At 43.5% G+C, this 18,803-nt stretch overlaps 2 protein-coding genes across 2 annotated transcripts; both read left to right on the forward strand.

Annotated features, from left to right (window-relative positions):
• The first annotated feature begins 88 nt into the window (after nt 1–88).
• On the forward strand, nt 89–1,237 carry LOC120828970 (olfactory receptor 2AG1). Its single transcript, XM_040192674.2, has one exon. It carries the CDS (start codon nt 89–91, stop codon nt 1,235–1,237), a length of 1,149 nt encoding a protein of 382 aa, XP_040048608.2.
• A 3,523-nt stretch (nt 1,238–4,760) lies between these two features.
• On the forward strand, nt 4,761–16,518 carry LOC120829781 (phosphatidylinositol 4,5-bisphosphate 3-kinase catalytic subunit gamma isoform). Its single transcript, XM_040194192.2, has 12 exons — nt 4,761–5,200; nt 6,402–7,594; nt 7,735–8,392; nt 9,097–9,162; nt 9,939–10,164; nt 11,422–11,516; nt 12,348–12,491; nt 12,619–12,709; nt 13,254–13,384; nt 13,720–13,831; nt 13,925–14,082; nt 15,081–16,518. The coding sequence occupies exons 1-12, from the start codon at nt 4,955–4,957 to the stop codon at nt 15,336–15,338; spliced, it is 3,378 nt and encodes a 1,125-aa protein (XP_040050126.2). The 5' UTR covers nt 4,761–4,954; the 3' UTR covers nt 15,339–16,518.
• The last annotated feature ends 2,285 nt before the right edge of the window (nt 16,519–18,803 follow it).

An 18,803-nucleotide genomic window follows, 5' to 3' on the forward strand; every position in this document is an offset into this window, starting at 1 on the left:
CACCGTGTCGAGGTAGTTCCAGATGAGTGACTGGGATTGAGCGCGGAATAGCATGATTGGCAGCCTACAACACATTCAACAGATCAAAATGTCAACAGCACCTGTGCAGACGGCGCCGGGGTCGCACAATCCCATCGCGCAGTGCGACTGGTTCAGCGACGGGAACCGAACCGAGCCGCGCGCCACCGAGCACCTGCACCGTGCCGGCTGCCTCTTTCTGCGCGTACTGCCCCACGAACAGGCGATTCCAGCGCTAGTGTGGGTTTTCCTGTTGCTCACTCTCTTCTCCTTTCTGGTTAATGGACTCACCCTTTTAGGACTCGGGCGCTCCGAGGACCTCTCCTGGGAGCCGCGCGTGGCTTTCTTTAAGAACCTGATCCTGAGCGACCTCTTGCAGACCGTTACTTTCGGCCCAGCGGTCATCGGCTCGCTCCTCCAACGCCGCACCATGGCGTTCGGCGCCTGGTGTAACGTCCAGTACTTTGTGGGGACCGTCAGCATCTTCTCCAGCCTTCTCACCATCACATTCATGGCACTGGAGCGCTACCTGTATGTGTGCCACGCCATCCGCTACTTGGTCATCATCACTCAGACGCGCCGGCGGCTGGCGCTGGCCTTCATCTGGATCTACTCCACCTGCGTCGGCACCATCAACGTGATGTTGTTGCACATGGGGAGAGGGCAGAATAATGAGCATGTCACCCGCGGGCTACTGTGCGAGCCGGACACGGTGGAGCAACACATGGGCTTCCCCCGTGCCTCGGCCGTCTTTCGCAAATGTACGGGCTCCGTCACTCTGATGCTCTGCCTGCTGGTCTACGCGTTCTCCTACCTGAGGATGTACCAGGACGCGCGCAACGCCATGATGCCGTTCAGCACGGTCAACACCAAAGCGCGCCGGACCGTGCTGTTCTACTGCGGGATGCTTTTCCTGCAGCTGCTCCCGCTGCTGCTCAAAGTCGCCTCGGACACGTTGTGGGAGGTGGAGGGCACCGAGGCCATGGTGGCGCTGACGGAGCCGACGCCCTCGGACACGGCAGTCGTGCTCCACATGGCACTGTTGGTGATGCTCCTCGTGCCACCGCTCATCAACCCAGTGGTGTACGGGCTTAGAAACGCGGAGACCAGGCGGGGGATGCTGAGTCTGTTCTGGTGCAGGACGACGAGGAGGGACCACGGCGCGCGCCCGAAAGCGGAGTTGAGACTCGGATACGTTTTGCCCCAAAACCCATTGTGACAGACAGGGGCGGCTGGCCAATGGGGCAAAGTTTTTACATGTGTAATTTATATAGAAAGGTTTTTTTTTGTACATTTTGAATATTTAACTACAAAGTATAATTTTTGACCTATAAGGTGTTGTTCTTAGATTTTTCACCAGCCACCACTAGTTCAAATGTATGAAAGCCCATTGCCGCCATAGAAAAGAAGGGTTAGAAAGTCGAAATTATTACTTAAGATATGCGCAGGCTTCTTTGTTGTTTGGTAAATCTTATATTTTCACGTTCAGATCTTTTTTTCACATTCAGACTCTTGACCCTGACGTGGCGTAGGGGGCGGGGCATCAACGGCATCAAAAACTTGATTTTCAAATGAACAAAATCTTTTTACAGATTCAGACTTCCAGGTTCAATAGCGACACCTCTCTGTAACCGTAGTGATGTTAACAACCAGCTGCAAGGAGCCTGCGCATGCGCATTTATTATGGAATTTTTCGACTTTCTAACTCTTCTTTTTTGTGCCGGAAATGAGCTTCCATACAAATGTCTGTGACTGACAGACCTTTTCATTAAACTACGGCCCTGTCCCTTACGGCAGTGGCCCCCAGCCACCGCGGGCCATTTGGTAACTGGCCGCACCTCAAAGAGAATAGATAACATTTATTTTTTGTCTTTTGACTTTTTTTCCGAAAAATGTTTTATCTTGAATATTGACCAGATTCTCTCCTAACTACGTGTGCTCATCCCTTCAGACATATTTCTCCAGCGTCACAAGTGTTTACGGTTACAATTGTCGCAGTAAAATTTGAGGAAATTGCACTTTCTTGTTTCTTGTTCTTCTGAGTTTGTTTCCCTATGGTTGAATGCACTTGTAAGTCGCTTTGGATAAAAGCGTCAGCTAAATGACATGTAATGTAATGTAATGTAATGATGTAATGTAATCATGACAGCTAAAAGCAAGGAGGATCTCCAACTAAAATGGCCTTTGCTTTTTTATGGTACGTACGTTTCATGTTTCACAGCTGTCTGCAGGGCCACTCTGTACAAACTACGTGTGATGCAGTTATAGTTATAGGCAACAAAAAGATTAAGGTCGCATTAACATTGCTCCAAGAGTGAAAGTCATATGTGTGTATATGTTTTCTGGGTTGTATTGTCGAATATTATGTACGTATTTAAATATTGATACAGTGTAATTAAAAAGCTAAAACAAGATATAACAACAGTCTTGTCAGGGGTGCGTGGGAGGCAGGACTCAAATGCAGAGTTTTAACGAAAAAGAGACTTTAACATTCATCAACTCCAACACAAAATGGCCAAGGGGCAAAAACGCATACAGGTACCGGGGAAAAAGGCAGGCAGGAACGAGACACATCCAGGGGGCTGAAGATAAGGAACATCCACAAAGTGACAAGAGACACTAGGGAGGTGCAGGTGATTGGACACAGGCAATCAGACAATCACAGGGGACGACAGGACTAGACAGGAAGTGAAGTTACCTGGGTACACGAGTGGCAGAAAACTACAAAATAAGACAGGAAGTGAACCACACCGTGACTCTCTTTACAAAGTGTCTTTGTATAGTGTTGACGGTGGAACTTATAATAACGCCTGTGTCTTGGTGTCCTCCTATAATTTTCATTGTTTGTTTCTTTTTTCTTTCAACGCGCAATTGTGTTCAGCGCCTGGTGTCCTGCACTCCTCCACCTGCCCATCTCCGCCCAATCATTTTAGACATCTGCTTCATCAACGCATCATTCTATCAGAAACCACCACCACCAGTGTCTGTACTCCATGGGGCGGATATATCTTGGTGCTCAGGGGAACGGCCCTGTGAAGTGCAAGCGGCAACAACTCTGTCAAGACTCTCATCGCATATCATCTGTTAATAATAAACAAGTACCTTCAATTCATCTGACGTGTTTCTCCTGATTGAAATATATTATGTCTTCACCAGCACCTCTAAGGATCCCTTACTAACATTATATCTTGTTCGCTCTCCCATCTCACATCTCACAAATCACCAATGAGTTACAGGCAGAACTTTACAGATTTAAACATTGTTGTCATTTTTTAATCCCTGTGCATTCGACGGTATACCACGACAATGATTCAAACACAACCCAGTTCATTCTCGTCTACCTCGATATACCGTGCCACTAAAATCTAGTTGTTCAAAAACACAGGATTGAAGGTCCTGTGACTTGACTTACAATAAGAGCATTTCAACTATTTGGATACAAACTCAGAAGAACAAGAAACAAGAAAGTGATAGCTGATCTGAAGAGTGCAAGTACAATTTAAGTGCTACAATTTGTTTTGTGTTTTTTAGTCGAGGTAGAGTCTGAAGAGGTGTGTATTTAGTTTGCGGCAGAAGATGTGAAGGCTCTCTGTGGTCCTGGTGTCTTCAGAGAGCTCGTTCCACCATTTCGTAGCAAGGACAGAAAAGCGTCGAGATCTAGTCAAGTGTTTTGCTCTCAGTGAGGGAGGGACGAGCAGTTTAGAAGATGCAGAGCGGAGAGTGCAGGTTGGGATGTCGGGTTTGACCATGTCCTGGATGTAAGCTTGACCCGATCCATTCACAGCATGGTAGGTGAGCACCAATGTTTTGAACTGGATGCGGGCAGCCACCGGTAGCCAGTGAAGAGAGCGGAGGAGTGGAGTAGTGTGGGAGAATTAAGGAAGGTTAAAGACCAGTCGAGCTGCTGCATTCTGGATGAGCTGCAGAGGTCGAATGGCGGCAGCAGGGAGACCTGCCAGGGGGGAGTTACAATAGTCCAGGCGTGAGATGACAAGAGCCTGAATCAGTACCTTCTGAGTGAGAATGTTATTGCAGCTGAAACATTCTAAGGAGAACTATAGTACTTCCTCTTATGGGTCATACTTTTTGTGATATGTTAAGCGGCACAATCCTCCAGCAATACTCTACTTCCCTTTAATCAGATGTGCAAAAAAACTAAGATTATTGCACATTTACTGTAGTACTGGCCTATTGCTGATCTTGTCAGCGTTTACTGACCACGTTTTTCTCTACCGTTCCACTTGTAGAGTTAAAGCACAATTTAATGTTTGATGCCTGAAAAAAGTATATATTTTTTTAACACAAGATTTTTACTTTTTATTTCACAAGGTAAAATAAACTAGTCTGTGGATACAACAAGGGTGCCAGCTGTAATATCAACTCTTGGTTTTGGATAAAAGACGCAACCATGATACTATAAGTGCATTTGCAGAATAGCAGGTCGAACCACCCAAGCAGGTTCGGTGCATTGTCACTAGCTAATTTTGAGCCTTGTGATTGCAAAACACTTTACCCACTGTTCCTGAGTACATAACAAAAACAAAGACACTTTTCATTGTTTATTCCATTTGCAGAAGTGGAACACTGTTAACCACCATTTGTTATCAAAGAGTAAAACGGGAATAAGGAAGTCAACAATGTCAGTGAGTGTTTGGTTGGTATTTAACTCTACATGTTTGAGAGGTGTGCTGTAAAAGAAGGAGGAAGTCCCCGAGCAAAAAAAAGGGAACATACAGTCTCACACAGTCAAACAGGTAAGCTAGTCACTCGGACTCCACCCGAGGAGCTCAAAAGCAGCACCTGCGTGTGGAGTTTTTTTCATAACTTTCTTTGTTAGCGCGCTGCATCTGCAACCGGTGAACCACACTGCATCCGTGGATCCCAAAATTAGTCAAAATCAGAGTTCTTAGTTTGTGATTTTCTCACTCAAGTACCGATGGATCCCTCACTCCTCCGGAATCCGGCTTTCAATTCACCTGTTGTGGACTCTTTATCTGATATGCCAACTCAGAGACACACTGAGAAGAACCTGAAATTCATCTGTGAGTTCAGCAATGGGTCGGGTCCACAGCAGGCGTCTGGCAAAGAGGATTACAACTTCAATACCGCGAGTGAGTCAGTGTCGGTCATACTCCCCGACCAGTGCACTGTCTATCAGCTGCGGCTTGGCATTGGCATGCAGGTAGGCCAAAACCTTATTGATTTGTCTAATCTTCATAAGAAAGAATACTATTATACTGTTACTATTTTGCCCGATGAGTTTTCTATCCAGTTTATTTTCAATATACAGTATGCACACATATATTGACTTTTTTTTAAGATGGTGCTAATAGCGGGGAATGAGGGTTGGGAATGGAGAAGGGACAGGCTCAGGAAAAGTACAAAAATGTCTCAAGCAATGGTGGAAGAACTATTCAGATCCTTTACTTTACTTTAAGTACTAATAACACACATTTGTAAAATGTAGTATCAAAATGAAATGTTTTCATTCTGTAGGAAAATATTCCCAGTCTGTGTTTGACTACAATTACTTATGTTAACCTGTATATAATGTTGGCAAGTTTATTTTACAGCGATGCTTCATATTCTATTTGTTTGAGTTTCGCTGTGCTGCCAGATCTATGTAGCTCTGGAAAAAAAGTTTTCTCAAAAAATAAAAAAGGAACAGTTCAAACTATAGTTTTGTCAAGAACATTTTACTAAAAAATCCTACATTTCTGAGATATGTCCCTTCCCAACGTGAACCCCTAAAACCTGTTCGTACAAATGTATACAAAATATTTGACATAGAAATTCGTAACAATACATACTAACTGGCGGTGGTTAACCACGCCCCTTGAGTGAACGTCTCTCCGCCAAGTTGAATTTTTTGAGGGGGTCGGGTTAGTAGTGTATTCTTACAATTTAACATTGATTTCTCGTTAAAAATGCAATCACAACACGTTTATTTTACATCGTTAGACTTGTTTACGGGGTGCAGGTCCCCATTCACTTTGAATAGGGTGACGTCATCAGTTGCAGTCCGTATTTATTTAGTATGTATCACTATGAATTTGTATCTTCAAAATTTTAGTATAAATTTTTACGAACAGGTTTTGGAGATCAGGCTGCCCTTTCACTGGACAGGAACGGTATGGCTCTGTATCTAAAAGCAACTAAAGCTGTCAAATGTCTATTGACTTTTGCTTTACCACAATAAGGATAACATTTTAATTGTGGAATACCTAAACAACAGATTTCCTGTAAATTTAGTTTCCTAAATCACCTACATTTCCCCCTTAGGATAGGTTGTTGTAACTGTGTTGATGTACAATATAACTTATTCATATAAACAAACTGCAGCCATCAACAATTTTACAAAATCTTTGCCTCTACACCTTCAGGCACAGGAACGAAATTGCCACCCAAACCCACTTGCAGTGTTGGACCCGGAGCGATACACTCTGCTATATGCCAGGGGGGGCGACTGGTACGAGGCCTACGATGACTGTCAGGTCATCAGGACGTTGGACATTCCATGGTCCTGTGACCACACCGGCCGTCGTTCGGCGCATATTGTGGTAAAACCGCTGATGACGATGAACTTGGAGGACAAGAAGAAACAGCAGAGTGTTCTGGCGTACCTGATTGGACACGACCTGGATACAGAAGCGTCCGACAGACTCGGCGAGCTCAAGTTCACCAGAAGGAAACTGGCATCTTCAAGAAGACAGGAGCTAAGGGTCCGGGACCACGAGTTGTATGCCACAGAGCCTTGGATAACAAGTGCCGATATTCCAAGTGACCTTCAGGGCCAGCTCAACAGAAAGCTCCCGGTCACCTTCCATTACATGAGCAAGATCAGCTTTAGCATAGAGGTTGACTTTAGTGCAACGCCAAGGGTTCTTCTCACATTTTTTGGAAGGGTGGCGGCAGACCATGGGCTAGATTATGACACTTTGGACAGATTGGTGTTGAAAGTCTCTGGGAGAGAAGAGTTTCTATCTGGAGAACACCCCCTGAGCGATTTCCTCTGGGTTCGACAGTGCCTGAAAAGCAACCAAGACCTCCACCTGTCCGTGGTCCACTTGTCGCAGCTCGCCGACGAGGCTGTCAAGTTTGTGGACTGGCCTCTTGTTGATGATTTCAGTGGTCAGTTCTGCTCCCACGACGATCTCCGCTTCGAAGGGAAGGATGTGGACGACATCTTCATGATATCCTTGTGGGACTGCAACAGGAGGCTCCGAGTGAAATTGCTTGGCTTCGACATCCCAAACCTTCCAAGCAAATGCCCTCAGTATGTTTACGTGAAAGCCTCCATACTCTATGGCAACAAGGTTCTATCTTCGGTTTCCTCCCTTCCCAAGGCTTTCGAAGAGGAAGTGCTGTGGAATGAGTGGCTGGAGTTCGATGTTCTCCTCAGGGATCTGCCACGTGGAGCCAAGCTAGCTCTCACTATTAATGCTAGTCATGGTGACATCCCCCCAGAAACCAAAGACTCAAAGTCATCATCGTCTTCATTCACTAAAGCCCCGGACCTGCATAAAGGAATGGGAAATGTGCTTTACTTTGTCAATCTTCTCCTCATTGACCACAGGTTAGCTTTTAATATCAATTACAACTTTCAGTTACAGAAAGAGACAACCTGCTAACATATGATTTATCTGGCTAAGTAAAAAGTGTCTTGGTTGCTCATTTCAAATTAATATTAAATTCATTTTCAAATTGTGTGTGCAGGTCGTTGCTCAGCCAGGGCCCTTATACCATGCACATGTGGTCCTACCCTGACGTGGAAGAAGAAGCCATCACCTACGAGGCCGACAAGCTGTCCTCTGCCACTAACCCAGACATAGCAGACTCCATGGCTATCAGCTTCCTTCTCGATCGCTACAGCTTCCCTGTGGTTCTACCAAACAGCTTCTGCACGTCTGAACGCTCCTGCAGTTCTTCCGCCAGCCTCCCTCCGACCAAATCTTCCACCTCCCCTAATGCTGCCTCCCCCACCTCACCCCCTTTGAACTCACCTGGCACAATTTCTTCTTTTCCACATGGGAATCATCGCCAGGACTCATCGACAAACACTGTAATTCTCAGATACCCATCTTCAGTCACCAACACCAACATGTCTTGCCTCAAAAGGTTCCGGGAGGAGAGCATCCGCTACGGCACCAATTTACCCCAATATCTGCGCAATGTTGATTGGATGGACCGCAGTGTGGTGGAGGATGTCCACTGGCTACTGGGAAACTGGGATCCTGGGGAGTTGGATGTGACAGTAGCACTGGAGCTTCTGAGTATGGATTTTTCTGACAGGATGGTCAGGAGACTGGCAGTGCAGAGATTGGAGCGCCTGTCCAATGACGATGTATTAATGTATTTGCTCCAGCTGGTGCAGGTATGTGAAAGATACAGCAAGAGTGTTTTGCTTGACAAAGTGTTTGTGTTTGTGTGTGTGTGTGTGTGTGTGTGTGTGTGTGTGTGTGTGTGTGTGTGTGTGTGTGTGTGTTTCGGGAAACTCAATGGCTCTAACAATTGGCCTGAAAAAGCTTAAGATTCACAACTGGTCCAACTGGATTTTGGTAATTGAGTGTTTCCTAAGCCCTTGGCAGTAGTTAGGCAAAAAGAGGCTTCTAGCTAGTGACCATTGATGCCTGAATGCACAATGGATTTAACAAATTATTGTATTATCATTAAGTTGATGCATGTATGTGGTGAAAAAATATGCTAGAGAAGTGATGCAGATAGGCCTTTCAGACCAAACTGGGATTGAGCTTTATCGTATAATTAATGTTAGTAAATTTGCATTTAATCACATTTGATTTACTACTTATTACCACATCTACAAATTGATTGATGAATGGAAAAAACTTTATATCTATATATAAGTGTGTCATTCACTATGGTTAATTTGGCGCACTGATCCAAAGTCACAAAAAAAGATGGTGGTGTGAGGGTGGTGTAACTTTTCCATTTTGGATACATCTAATAGGTAATAAAATCTTTTAGCATTAGCCATTAATACCTGTTATTATGTAGAGGTACTTATACTTGAACATATTGTGGTGAAAGGATTTTTCTCTGTTCTTTTTACTCATGCAGACCCTTAAAGTGGAACCGTATCATGACAGTTTCCTCGCTCGGTACCTCATCCAAAGAGCTCTGCGGGTGAGTCATGCAGCATCCCGATATTTGGAGCAACAACAACAGGCATAATACATTTTGATGAATATATTTTTTTTTGTGCTGCATCATTTTTCCATCCATTTAACATTTGCAATCATACTAGTACTTACCGCCCAGAGAACTTGGCCAAACGTGAAGTTAAGAAAAGTGTAGTTGTACGTTGTACAAGTGCAATACAGTCATTGAGCCCAAAAATCCTCAAAATAGCTGATCAAAAATCAATTTTTATAACATCAACCGACTTACACAGTAGACTTACTCTGGGTTACGAGTTTGAGGAAGTGATACGGAATCATTTGGAATCATAAGGTGGTGAAGGTGCAGAGGAGAGGCAGATAGACAAGCAGACGGTCCAAAAGGAGCTCTTCATACAGCCTTGTTGCCACAGTTCATTGAGTCCTGCTTTGGTTTTAAAGTCCTTTAAAGTCCTGTTGTAGTTTCTCCATCGCAGAACAGCGTCATTGACATCTGCCGTATGTATAATTACGTAGCTTACTGAAAGTGTAGTCCCATATTCTGTAATCACCACAGTTGTTTTTCCCTAACTCCTTAAGGAATTCTCCTTCCCATCTTTCCTTAACCCCATGACGTTTTCCACAGAGGTCAAGGAACAGTAGCTTGTAACTGAAGTTGGAAGGAATTTTGGGACAGCCGCAGATTGGTTCCTGACATGTGAAACATGACATGACAGATGAGAAACAGATATGTTTCTGTGTCCATTACTCAGCTCACCTCCAATGTCTCCTCCTTCCCCGCAGAGCAAGCGAATCGGCCACTTCTTCTTCTGGTACGTCCGCAGTGAGGTGGCAGGCGGCCTGTACTTCCGCCAGCGCATGGCTGTGATTCTGGAGGCCTACCTGCTGGGCTGTGGTCAGGCCATGCTCGACAGCTTCACCCAGCAGGTCCAGGCTGTGGAGGCCCTGCAGGAGGTCGCTATAACCATTAAGAATTTCTACCCTGACAAGACCGACCTTCCTCCTACAGGTGAGATGCATCTGAAAAAGATATTTCCAAAATAGGTTGCCTCTTGCCTCAGTGGTCCCTCTTCTGTTTTGACAATCCGTGTATCGTGTTTTTAGGAAAGTTATGTCCTGTTTCTTCATAATAGCTATTTTCATTTCATCATTATGCTAGTAAGCAGAATTTCACATGATATTTTACGTATTTCAAATTGCTCTTCGCTCAACCCACCTGTTGAATCTGGTTGTACTACACAGTATTGTGGTGTACGTTTTCCTGGACCCTCCTTTTCTCTCTGGACACTTTGGTTTAACGGGCCCTTGGGATTCAGTCATCCCAACTCTGCTCTCTGCTCCATCGGCTCATTACGCATTCTGCTGCATCATGTTTTGGGATCATCATTATGGCCACATGAACCTCTTGTGTTTTGGTAGACTCTTGTTCGGTAAACACCTTTCATTGCCTCTTTTATACGCTGTCATTGAGCTCACTCACTACTCTTACCTGCCCCCCCTAGTTGCCTCTAGTGATGCCAGCTAACGGAACTATGGCTACACACACTGCAACACTTTATGCCTTAGCTAAACATCTACTTGAAGCCGATTTCCTGCACATATATGTTGAATGGGATCAAGGGACTGACCTAATTACTTGAATTCTGTGATTGACTGAGCTCCTCACGCGTCTCCATTTTTCTTTTTCGTCAAAAACTCAGTCTTGCCAGACAGAACAAAGTTGAATTCTTTTTTCTCCATTTTCTATCAATACTGTGGGCTTGTTACAAAGCTCTGGCAGCTCCACGTTGCCATGGCAATGGCAGAGTGATGTTTTTCAGTAAAAATTTGAGGATGTGGTGGAGGGGGTAGAGCGGGTGCGCTGTGAGCCGCAAGGCTGGCGGTTCGAGTCCCGGCTGCCCAATGTCTCAAGTCAAAGTGTCCCTGAGCGAGACACCTAACCCCTAATTGCTCCCTGGGCAACATGTGAAAAGCCATGGGTTTAAAGTGTAATGTAAGTCGCTTTGGATAAAAGCGTCTGCTAAATAACCTGTAATGTAATGTTCCAAGTGTCCAGGGGCTCAGATTGCTTGGTCCAAACCACTTGTTTCATAACATGCACTCATGAGTGATTATCTGTAGAAGCAAGAAGGTATGAAAAGACAAACATCTGCTCCTCCAGCCATCAGTGATTGCCTCATTGTTGGCCCCCCATGTTCAGTAGCCAAAATGGGCCCACTAATCTACCATATACGTCTGTCTTTGTGTTGTTGTTTTTTTGCTTTAGCTCCTCTGAAGCTCAGAGAGCTTCTAAAACAAAGTAATCTGCCGAATGAATTTCTGCTGCCCTTTGACCCCCGAATTAAAGCCGGAAGGATCCTGGTAAGCCTGGCTAACGTTGCTCGTATGTCTGAAAAAGTGTGTTGAATGTTATTTGTGTTTTCTGATGGTGATTGGTTCATCCTGACGCCCCGACTTCCCAGTAGTACATTTCTGTCCACACACACATAGGCTTTTAAACTAGGTCCATCAGCTAGGAACTAATTGTTTTCTGGTACACGAACGTTTTACATGATTTGGCAAAAGGCTTTGGCAGTGCAGTGGGCGGGTTATAATTTATTAATTAGCTCACTCGTCAGTTTCGGTCTTTCTCTCTTTGATTCGGCCCGGCTCATTTTCTCGTCCCTCGCATTCCCCTTTTTTCGATCTCCCTCCTCTCTTTCGCTCAAATCTTTGTGTGCCTGTCTCTCCGGCTTGACATTGCGCTCCTTTACATTCATTTAATCATTTCGAGCTCAAATATTTGCCCATCATGTTTCATGTTCTACAGGCCAATCCAGCTACTCTGACCTTCACTAATCAGAATGTGAAATGCAGGTGCATTGCAAGTTTATACAATACTACAAAGATGTCAGTTGATTAACATTGGCTAGTTAGGGATACTGAACTACCCAATCTAATTAAGAATTAATATTCCAAGTCAGGCACTGAATGATGCAGAGTTTGAATGCAGGTTCATGTGCTCAGATGGATGGACTACACCACATATATATATATATATATATATATATATATATATATATATATATATATATATAGAAAATAATCAAACTTGAACACTGTTACAGCTTTAGACCTTTAACAAAACCCATTCCCTATAAACCGCCAAGCTCAGGACGAGCACAACAGTTCTCTTTAATCCTTCTTGTCCAGCTGGACAAATGCAAGGTGATGGCCTCCAAGAAGAAGCCTCTATGGCTGGAGTTCTCTCCCATGCCGTCACCCACCTCTGCCACACCAGTGGGAATAATCTTCAAAGAGGGGGACGACCTCAGACAGGACATGCTGGTTATTCAGGTTAAAGAGAATACATTTAATCTTTATCTATTTCTCAAAAAAATAAAGAATGTTGGTGATTTTTTCGGTTAACATCTTTTTACCCCTAGATTAAGTGACACTTGACTTTGGACATCTTCCTATACAGACACTGGTGGTGATGGACTCTATCTGGCAGAAGAAAGATCTGGACCTTAACCTTGTTCCGTATGGCTGCATCTCCACAGGACACAACATTGGTCATTTTCACCACCATTTTCGCCGTTTAACTTCTGTCTGAAGTTACATCTGCAAATCATAATGAATATATTTGAATACTATTAAGTTATTAGACTGAACTAAACCCCACTTGGAGTATTGTTTCCTTTTTCCCTAATGTTTACACAATATTACAGTTTTCTTCTGGCAGCTTCTGACAAATTCTACACACATTTAGCAATATGAAGGACAACAATAAACGTTGCTCCGTAGGTCCAAAGACTGCAATCGAATCCAGGACATTATGAGCGTGTTCTATTTACCAAGCTACCAAAACGCATCTGGAATCAAGCCATCGCTGTTGAAACAGAAAGAGCAGAGTAGAAGACAACAGAGATATTTTATATATCTGCTTCATATTTCATAGATGAGATAACATTTCTTAACCAAAGACGTCACCCTAGTCGGAGGAGCTTATTTTTTCTTTTGTAGTTTGGACGTTTGGTCATCTTTAAGTACGTCCTATGAAAAGGGACATAAACAGAACAACAACAAAAAAAGTGAAAGCAGGTTTCTCCTCGACAGGTATGATTGAGATTGTGAGGAATGCTGTGACCATCGCTGCTGTCCATTGGAGCCAGGGAGGCACCTCAGCAGCCTTCAAGAACGATGCTCTGTTTGAGTGGCTCAAGTCCAAAGGTCCACTTCAGGAAATAGTAAGAAGAAATGTGGAAGACAATCAAAGGCAGGGTTATTTGCGAGATGTGGATCCAAATGAAAAAAGCCTAACTGCTTAATAACGTCAGTCGGACTTCAAAACATTGACTAATAGCCTTTTCTATTTTTGTCTGTGCGCACACAGAGAGACTTCATTTTTTCAGTAGACACATCTTGTCCCTAGATGGTCCTTTCTTCAATATACTTTCACTTTTACCTTCTAATGAAAGCTTCTTACAGCTTGCCTGAATCAAGAGTGTAGACCAGTTGACTTTTATTCCTCTATTCTTGCTCTGCCACATCATCGGTTGTGTAACGGTTGTATTGACTACAGCACTACAAGACCGTGGAGAGGTTCGTGCAGTCCTGTGCGGGCTACTGTGTGGCCACGTATGTGTTGGGTATAGGAGATCGACACAATGACAACATCATGATCACAGACCAAGGTATGCGCCACAAAGGTGGTTCAGATTCTCACAAGCTGTGAATTGGACTTAGCTGAATGCTAAATGCTCTTTATATTTCCCGGGACCTCTCAGGGAACCTGTTTCACATCGACTTCGGTCACATCTTGGGTAATAGGAAGCACTTCCTCGGCATGAAGAGGGAGCGTGTGCCATTCGTCCTCACGCCGGACTTCCTGCATGTCATGGGCGGGGGCAAAAGCCGCAACAGCCTCTACTTTCAGCGCTTCAGGGTGAGAAGCTCTATTTGTGTGCAGGTGTTGTTGTGGTTTTGTGTGTGGTTACACTGATAATTTGATTGCATTTTGTGTACACTCTAAAAAAAATCACTGTAAATTTTACTGGCAGCAAGGACGCCAGGAATTTATAACGTGCAGTTGAATTACGGCAGTCTGCTATTATTGTAAATTGACAGCTTTAACTGTTTATTTATGACATTGGCCGTTATTTACAAGGGATGGAAAATGAACTGTATGTTACAGTTATTGTGACATACTGTAAGATACCGTTAGAAATGCACCGTAAATTTACAGCAATTTGTTACGGTGTATATATTGTCAACACATCCTGTGAAAACACTAAAAAAGTGCAGCAACTTATTCCAATCAATCCATCTCAAATAGCCAACGATGTGTAGTCTGAGGTAAAAGAGGCTTAGATAGATATAAATAAAGTTTTATGTCCCAGAAGGCACTGCATCACATTTTCACACTGAAAAGACACCTCAGAGGGAACTGAATTGCATTTTCTCTACTGGAAGGGCCCCCAGATGGTGTATATTCATCCATAAGAGCCCTTCTGAAAACAAGCATTAGTGCTTGTTCCATGCTCGAAAATAATTATCTTTTGGCGAATGATAACCAGGGGTCTTGCTGTTTTAAAGAATAGGGATTTAAATGCCCCTGCGATTGGCTGGCGACCAATCCAGGATGTACCCTGTCTATCGCCCGAAGTTGGCTGGGATGGACTCCAGCCCCCCCGCGACCCTGTGTGCAGGATAAGCGGTTTGACAATGGATGGATGGATGGATGGGATTTAAATGCCTCATCGTTTGATGACAAAACGTTCTTATTGATGGAGGAGTATGTGTTTAGCGTGGAAGGTGAAGGGGCAAGTGAATCCTCTGTGCAAGTGTAAATGTACCATCATAGTTTCCTGTTATTCAGTGTGTCCTCATTTCCTTATGTTTCCTCCCTGTCCTCCGTTCCTCACCCACATTTTTCCATATTAGGACATTTGCACCGAAGCTTACCTCTCCCTGCGCTCGCACTCTCGAATGCTGGTCACCCTTTTCTCCCTCATGCTGTTGACGGGCATCCCTGAGCTGGGCGCTGCAGAGGACATGCGTTACCTGCGGGAGGCGCTCCAGGAGGAACAAAGTGAGGCAGAGGCCAAGGAGCATTTCCTCCAGAAAATCGATCTGTGTGAACACCTGGGCTGGACTGTACAGGCCAACTGGTGGATCCACATGGTGGCAGGCATCAAGTAGATTGTTGGGGTTTGAATCATGCTGCCTCAGGGGGGATCTATGTTTATAGGGGGGTCTATATATAGTTTATATGCTTTCATTTTGTGCGTGATTTCATTGTTTATTTTTATGTAGTTTTTCTATATTCACATACTAAAATATGCTCCTCCACAATCCTAAAGAGGATTAATCAATATCAATATCAATCACGCCTGGCTCACCTGAAACACGCCTCAATACCTGTAAAGGTATGGAGAAATACGCCTCCCATCCAACGGCAATCACCTCCATTGTCGCTTTGTTGAAATATAAACTTGAGGGAGTGCCCATATTTTTATTAATGAAAAAATACGCTTTAAACTGCTAACATTTGCTTTTTGTTTGGTACTCTCACATGAGTCACACTGCTAATGAAGATGGAGTGCTCTTATAAGGCCAGAAACCCACCAAACTCAGCAAAGCTGCTGGCCTCCATCCATTTCTAAGACAGGCACTAAATCCCTCTTGGGGAGTGTAATAAATACAGCGACCCCTATATGCACTTGGATGAACAACTATCTTAAGCCACAGATTTGTTCAGTGGTGTAAATTGGAACTTTTTTCATGTCTGACATCGCCGAACCAAATCAGAAACGACTTTGGTGATTCGCCGTCTAGGCGCCAAATACCCTTTTATATTTGTTATCCTGGTATGTCTACCAGTAAGACTCGATAATAAGGGGAAGTCCACATGGTACACTACTCGACTTGTTAGACCACTAAGTACTAAAGTAGTCTCTCTCTTTGTCCATGTCTCATTTTACATATCTTTCATGTGACAGATATAACTATGTCATTGATGATATGATTAGTTCCCAGATATGACATGAATTCACGGCTGCTGTATTGAGGCAATGGTTGAACCACAAAGGTTCTCCCATAAAACGAACCCACACCACGACTTGAGCCATCAAACTAATCAAGAAACCAACATTTGGTTTTTGAATTTAAACAAAAACTAGACAAGAAACAAGAAAATATAATAATACATATAGTAAAAAGTAAAAGTAAAGTAATTTAAATAAATACAAATTGAAAATGGTTCCCTTTTAATGTTGTTTTGTAAAGCATGTGGATGGTGACAAGAAACAGTCTGACTTCATTTGTTTTCATATCCTCAAAAGTTCTATCAATGCATTGAATAAAACCCGCTGAGACATAATATGTTGTCTTCAACATTTTCTCATCTGGTAACTGCAGACGGTTTGGTCCTTCAACAACTCCCCGATGCAGACACAAACACTGTACATGCATGCAGAGATGTGGGGGGGGGGGGAGGTCAGGCTTGGCGAAATGGTAGAGAGACTCTGACGGACGTCTGAGAATTAGCAGACACCCTTGTGTTCTGTTGTGTAAAGCCAATCAACCTTTTTTTAAAGTTAAAGCTAGTTGCAAACGACAAATCAATATATCAATAGTTGTGCTTGATAAAAAGTTGCAAAGAAGGGCCACAATAATTTAATATTATTTCAAGTGTAAGATTGTTATGTTTTATCATCGTTATTATACCACCAGGTGACACTGTGGTAGAGGAGGTACTCCTCAAGACTCTGAGTGAAGATGGCAACTACTAAATGTACAGTGCTATGCTACTATGCTAGCTGCTAAGAGCTTTTGTTTTATTGTATGTGCAGCCTGTTGAAGGAAACAACACTTCTTAAACATGTTGCTGAGCTTCTATTCATCCCTCAACATGACAAAAACAAGATTCTGGGACTGGTAAGATCGAGAAAATGAACATTACTTTTATTTATTATATGTTGTAGTGGGTTCATTTTATTTGGCCTGATAGACAGATCAAGCTTCCCAACAGCTGGATGCCAAATCTTCAATGAAAACTGTTTGTAAAGGAACTCATGTTGAGTGGCAGGGAAACAATGAGTGAAATGACAATTTAGCAGGGACATGGCATGAGAACCAAAGGACATTTCAAAGCTAATCTTTTTGAAGAAGCGAGGGACGAACAAAATTTAAATTGCACCAATTTGAGGACCTGGATCTACTTTGGACCTTGTTAATTCTTTCTGGCAATTTTATTATCCATCTCATTGTGAATCATCTGGATGAAGACCTGCTGATTATGCTGGACATGTCACGACTGAGTAAATCTTACTTATGTGTTATTCTTTATAAGAGTGGAGGCACGGGCCATTGTAAAGATCAGGATTTCATTTGTTCAACTGCATTTAAGTTTACCTTTCCAAATAATGATAGAATAAAATGGATCCAAAAATATTTTTAAATAAAACATTTGCATTTGAAATTTATAAACAGATTATGGATTATGTTAATGAGGAGTTTGTTACTTTTGCATTACATGCTGTAGCAACAAGCACTTTTCAGGTCCAGGTTTTAAACATTTAGCAGAATGTTTAGGCTGAAATGGAAATTTATGAATATGTTTCCATTAGTGTATAATGCCCTGACACTCCTATTCATTGAGCTTCCATCGACTCGTTCATATCTACTGTGTCTCTAACAGAGGTGCAATGTGGTAGAGCAGTCTTGGAAAGGGAGCAGCGAGCTACTAGATGCCACTAGATGGAACTAAATCCTACACACTCCACCTCTAAGGGTCAGATTTTTAAACCGATTCATCTTGATTCACCTTTGGTATTCCCAGTGTTTACAGTGTGCAGGGTTAAAAGATGGCGCAAATCCCTCACCACTGGGGAATTTAATGCGTAAACATCAGCTCAGGCTGCAGATTTCGGCCAGCTGCCAGCCTGTCAAACCCAAATGAACTGAAGCACAAGAGGAACATTTTACATACATACAACATACGTACAGTAATGTAATGTATACACACATCTTTCTCCTCTGAGACTGACGTTGGGTGACTTGCACACGTCAAATTCATAGGACCTCAAGACGAGAGGACGTGCACACACACTCGCACACACTCGCAGAATGAAAAACAGAGGCAACGCTGTTCATTTTCGCTTTCTGAGCATACGTAGCAATCAGGTAGAACACCTCTTCCAGGTGTTTTCCTGAACTGAACAAATTACAGCCTTCGCTTAACTCTCCTAAAACGTGGTCTCTGCTGTCCTGTCACAGGTTTTTATTGCATTCCATCAATTGGCGTCTCCCCCTCTTTGTTTGTTTGTTTGAACCAGTGCTTATTTTTGGGACTCCTGATCACTGTCCTTGGTGCGTGCGCATACAACACTGGACAACAGGCCTCTATTCACCTGAAGATGTGCAGGTCCTGTACTTACTGTTTACTTTCATGTTTGTATTAAAGGAGAATGCTGTTAATAATTATGGATTCCAACCATTCCTGGGCTTCACCTTGCACAACCTGAGCCGGCTCCTGACAGTGAGCCTGACAGCTACTCCTCTGTTTCTCTTTTTCTGCCTCACATTCTGCCTCTTTTCACTTTGGCTCAGCCCACTCCCAGTGTGCAAACACATTATTATCCCCGTGTGTACCCCTTTTGGCTC

This window comes from Gasterosteus aculeatus, chromosome 2 (genome assembly GCF_964276395.1).
Source record: "Gasterosteus aculeatus chromosome 2, fGasAcu3.hap1.1, whole genome shotgun sequence".
Taxonomy (NCBI): domain Eukaryota; kingdom Metazoa; phylum Chordata; class Actinopteri; order Perciformes; family Gasterosteidae; genus Gasterosteus; species Gasterosteus aculeatus.

Bases quoted from the DNA above. Each gene is read 5' to 3' on its own strand.
- LOC120828970 (XM_040192674.2), top strand. From the start codon at position 89: ATGTCAACAGCACCTGTGCAGACGGCGCCGGGGTCGCACAATCCCATC.
- LOC120829781 (XM_040194192.2), top strand. From the start codon at position 4,955: ATGGATCCCTCACTCCTCCGGAATCCGGCTTTCAATTCACCTGTTGTG. The intron at 11,517-12,347 runs GTAAGCCTGGCT...CTTCTTGTCCAG, and splicing joins TTAAAGCCGGAAGGATCCTG to CTGGACAAATGCAAGGTGAT. The intron at 13,385-13,719 runs GTAAGAAGAAAT...TATTGACTACAG, and splicing joins AAGGTCCACTTCAGGAAATA to CACTACAAGACCGTGGAGAG.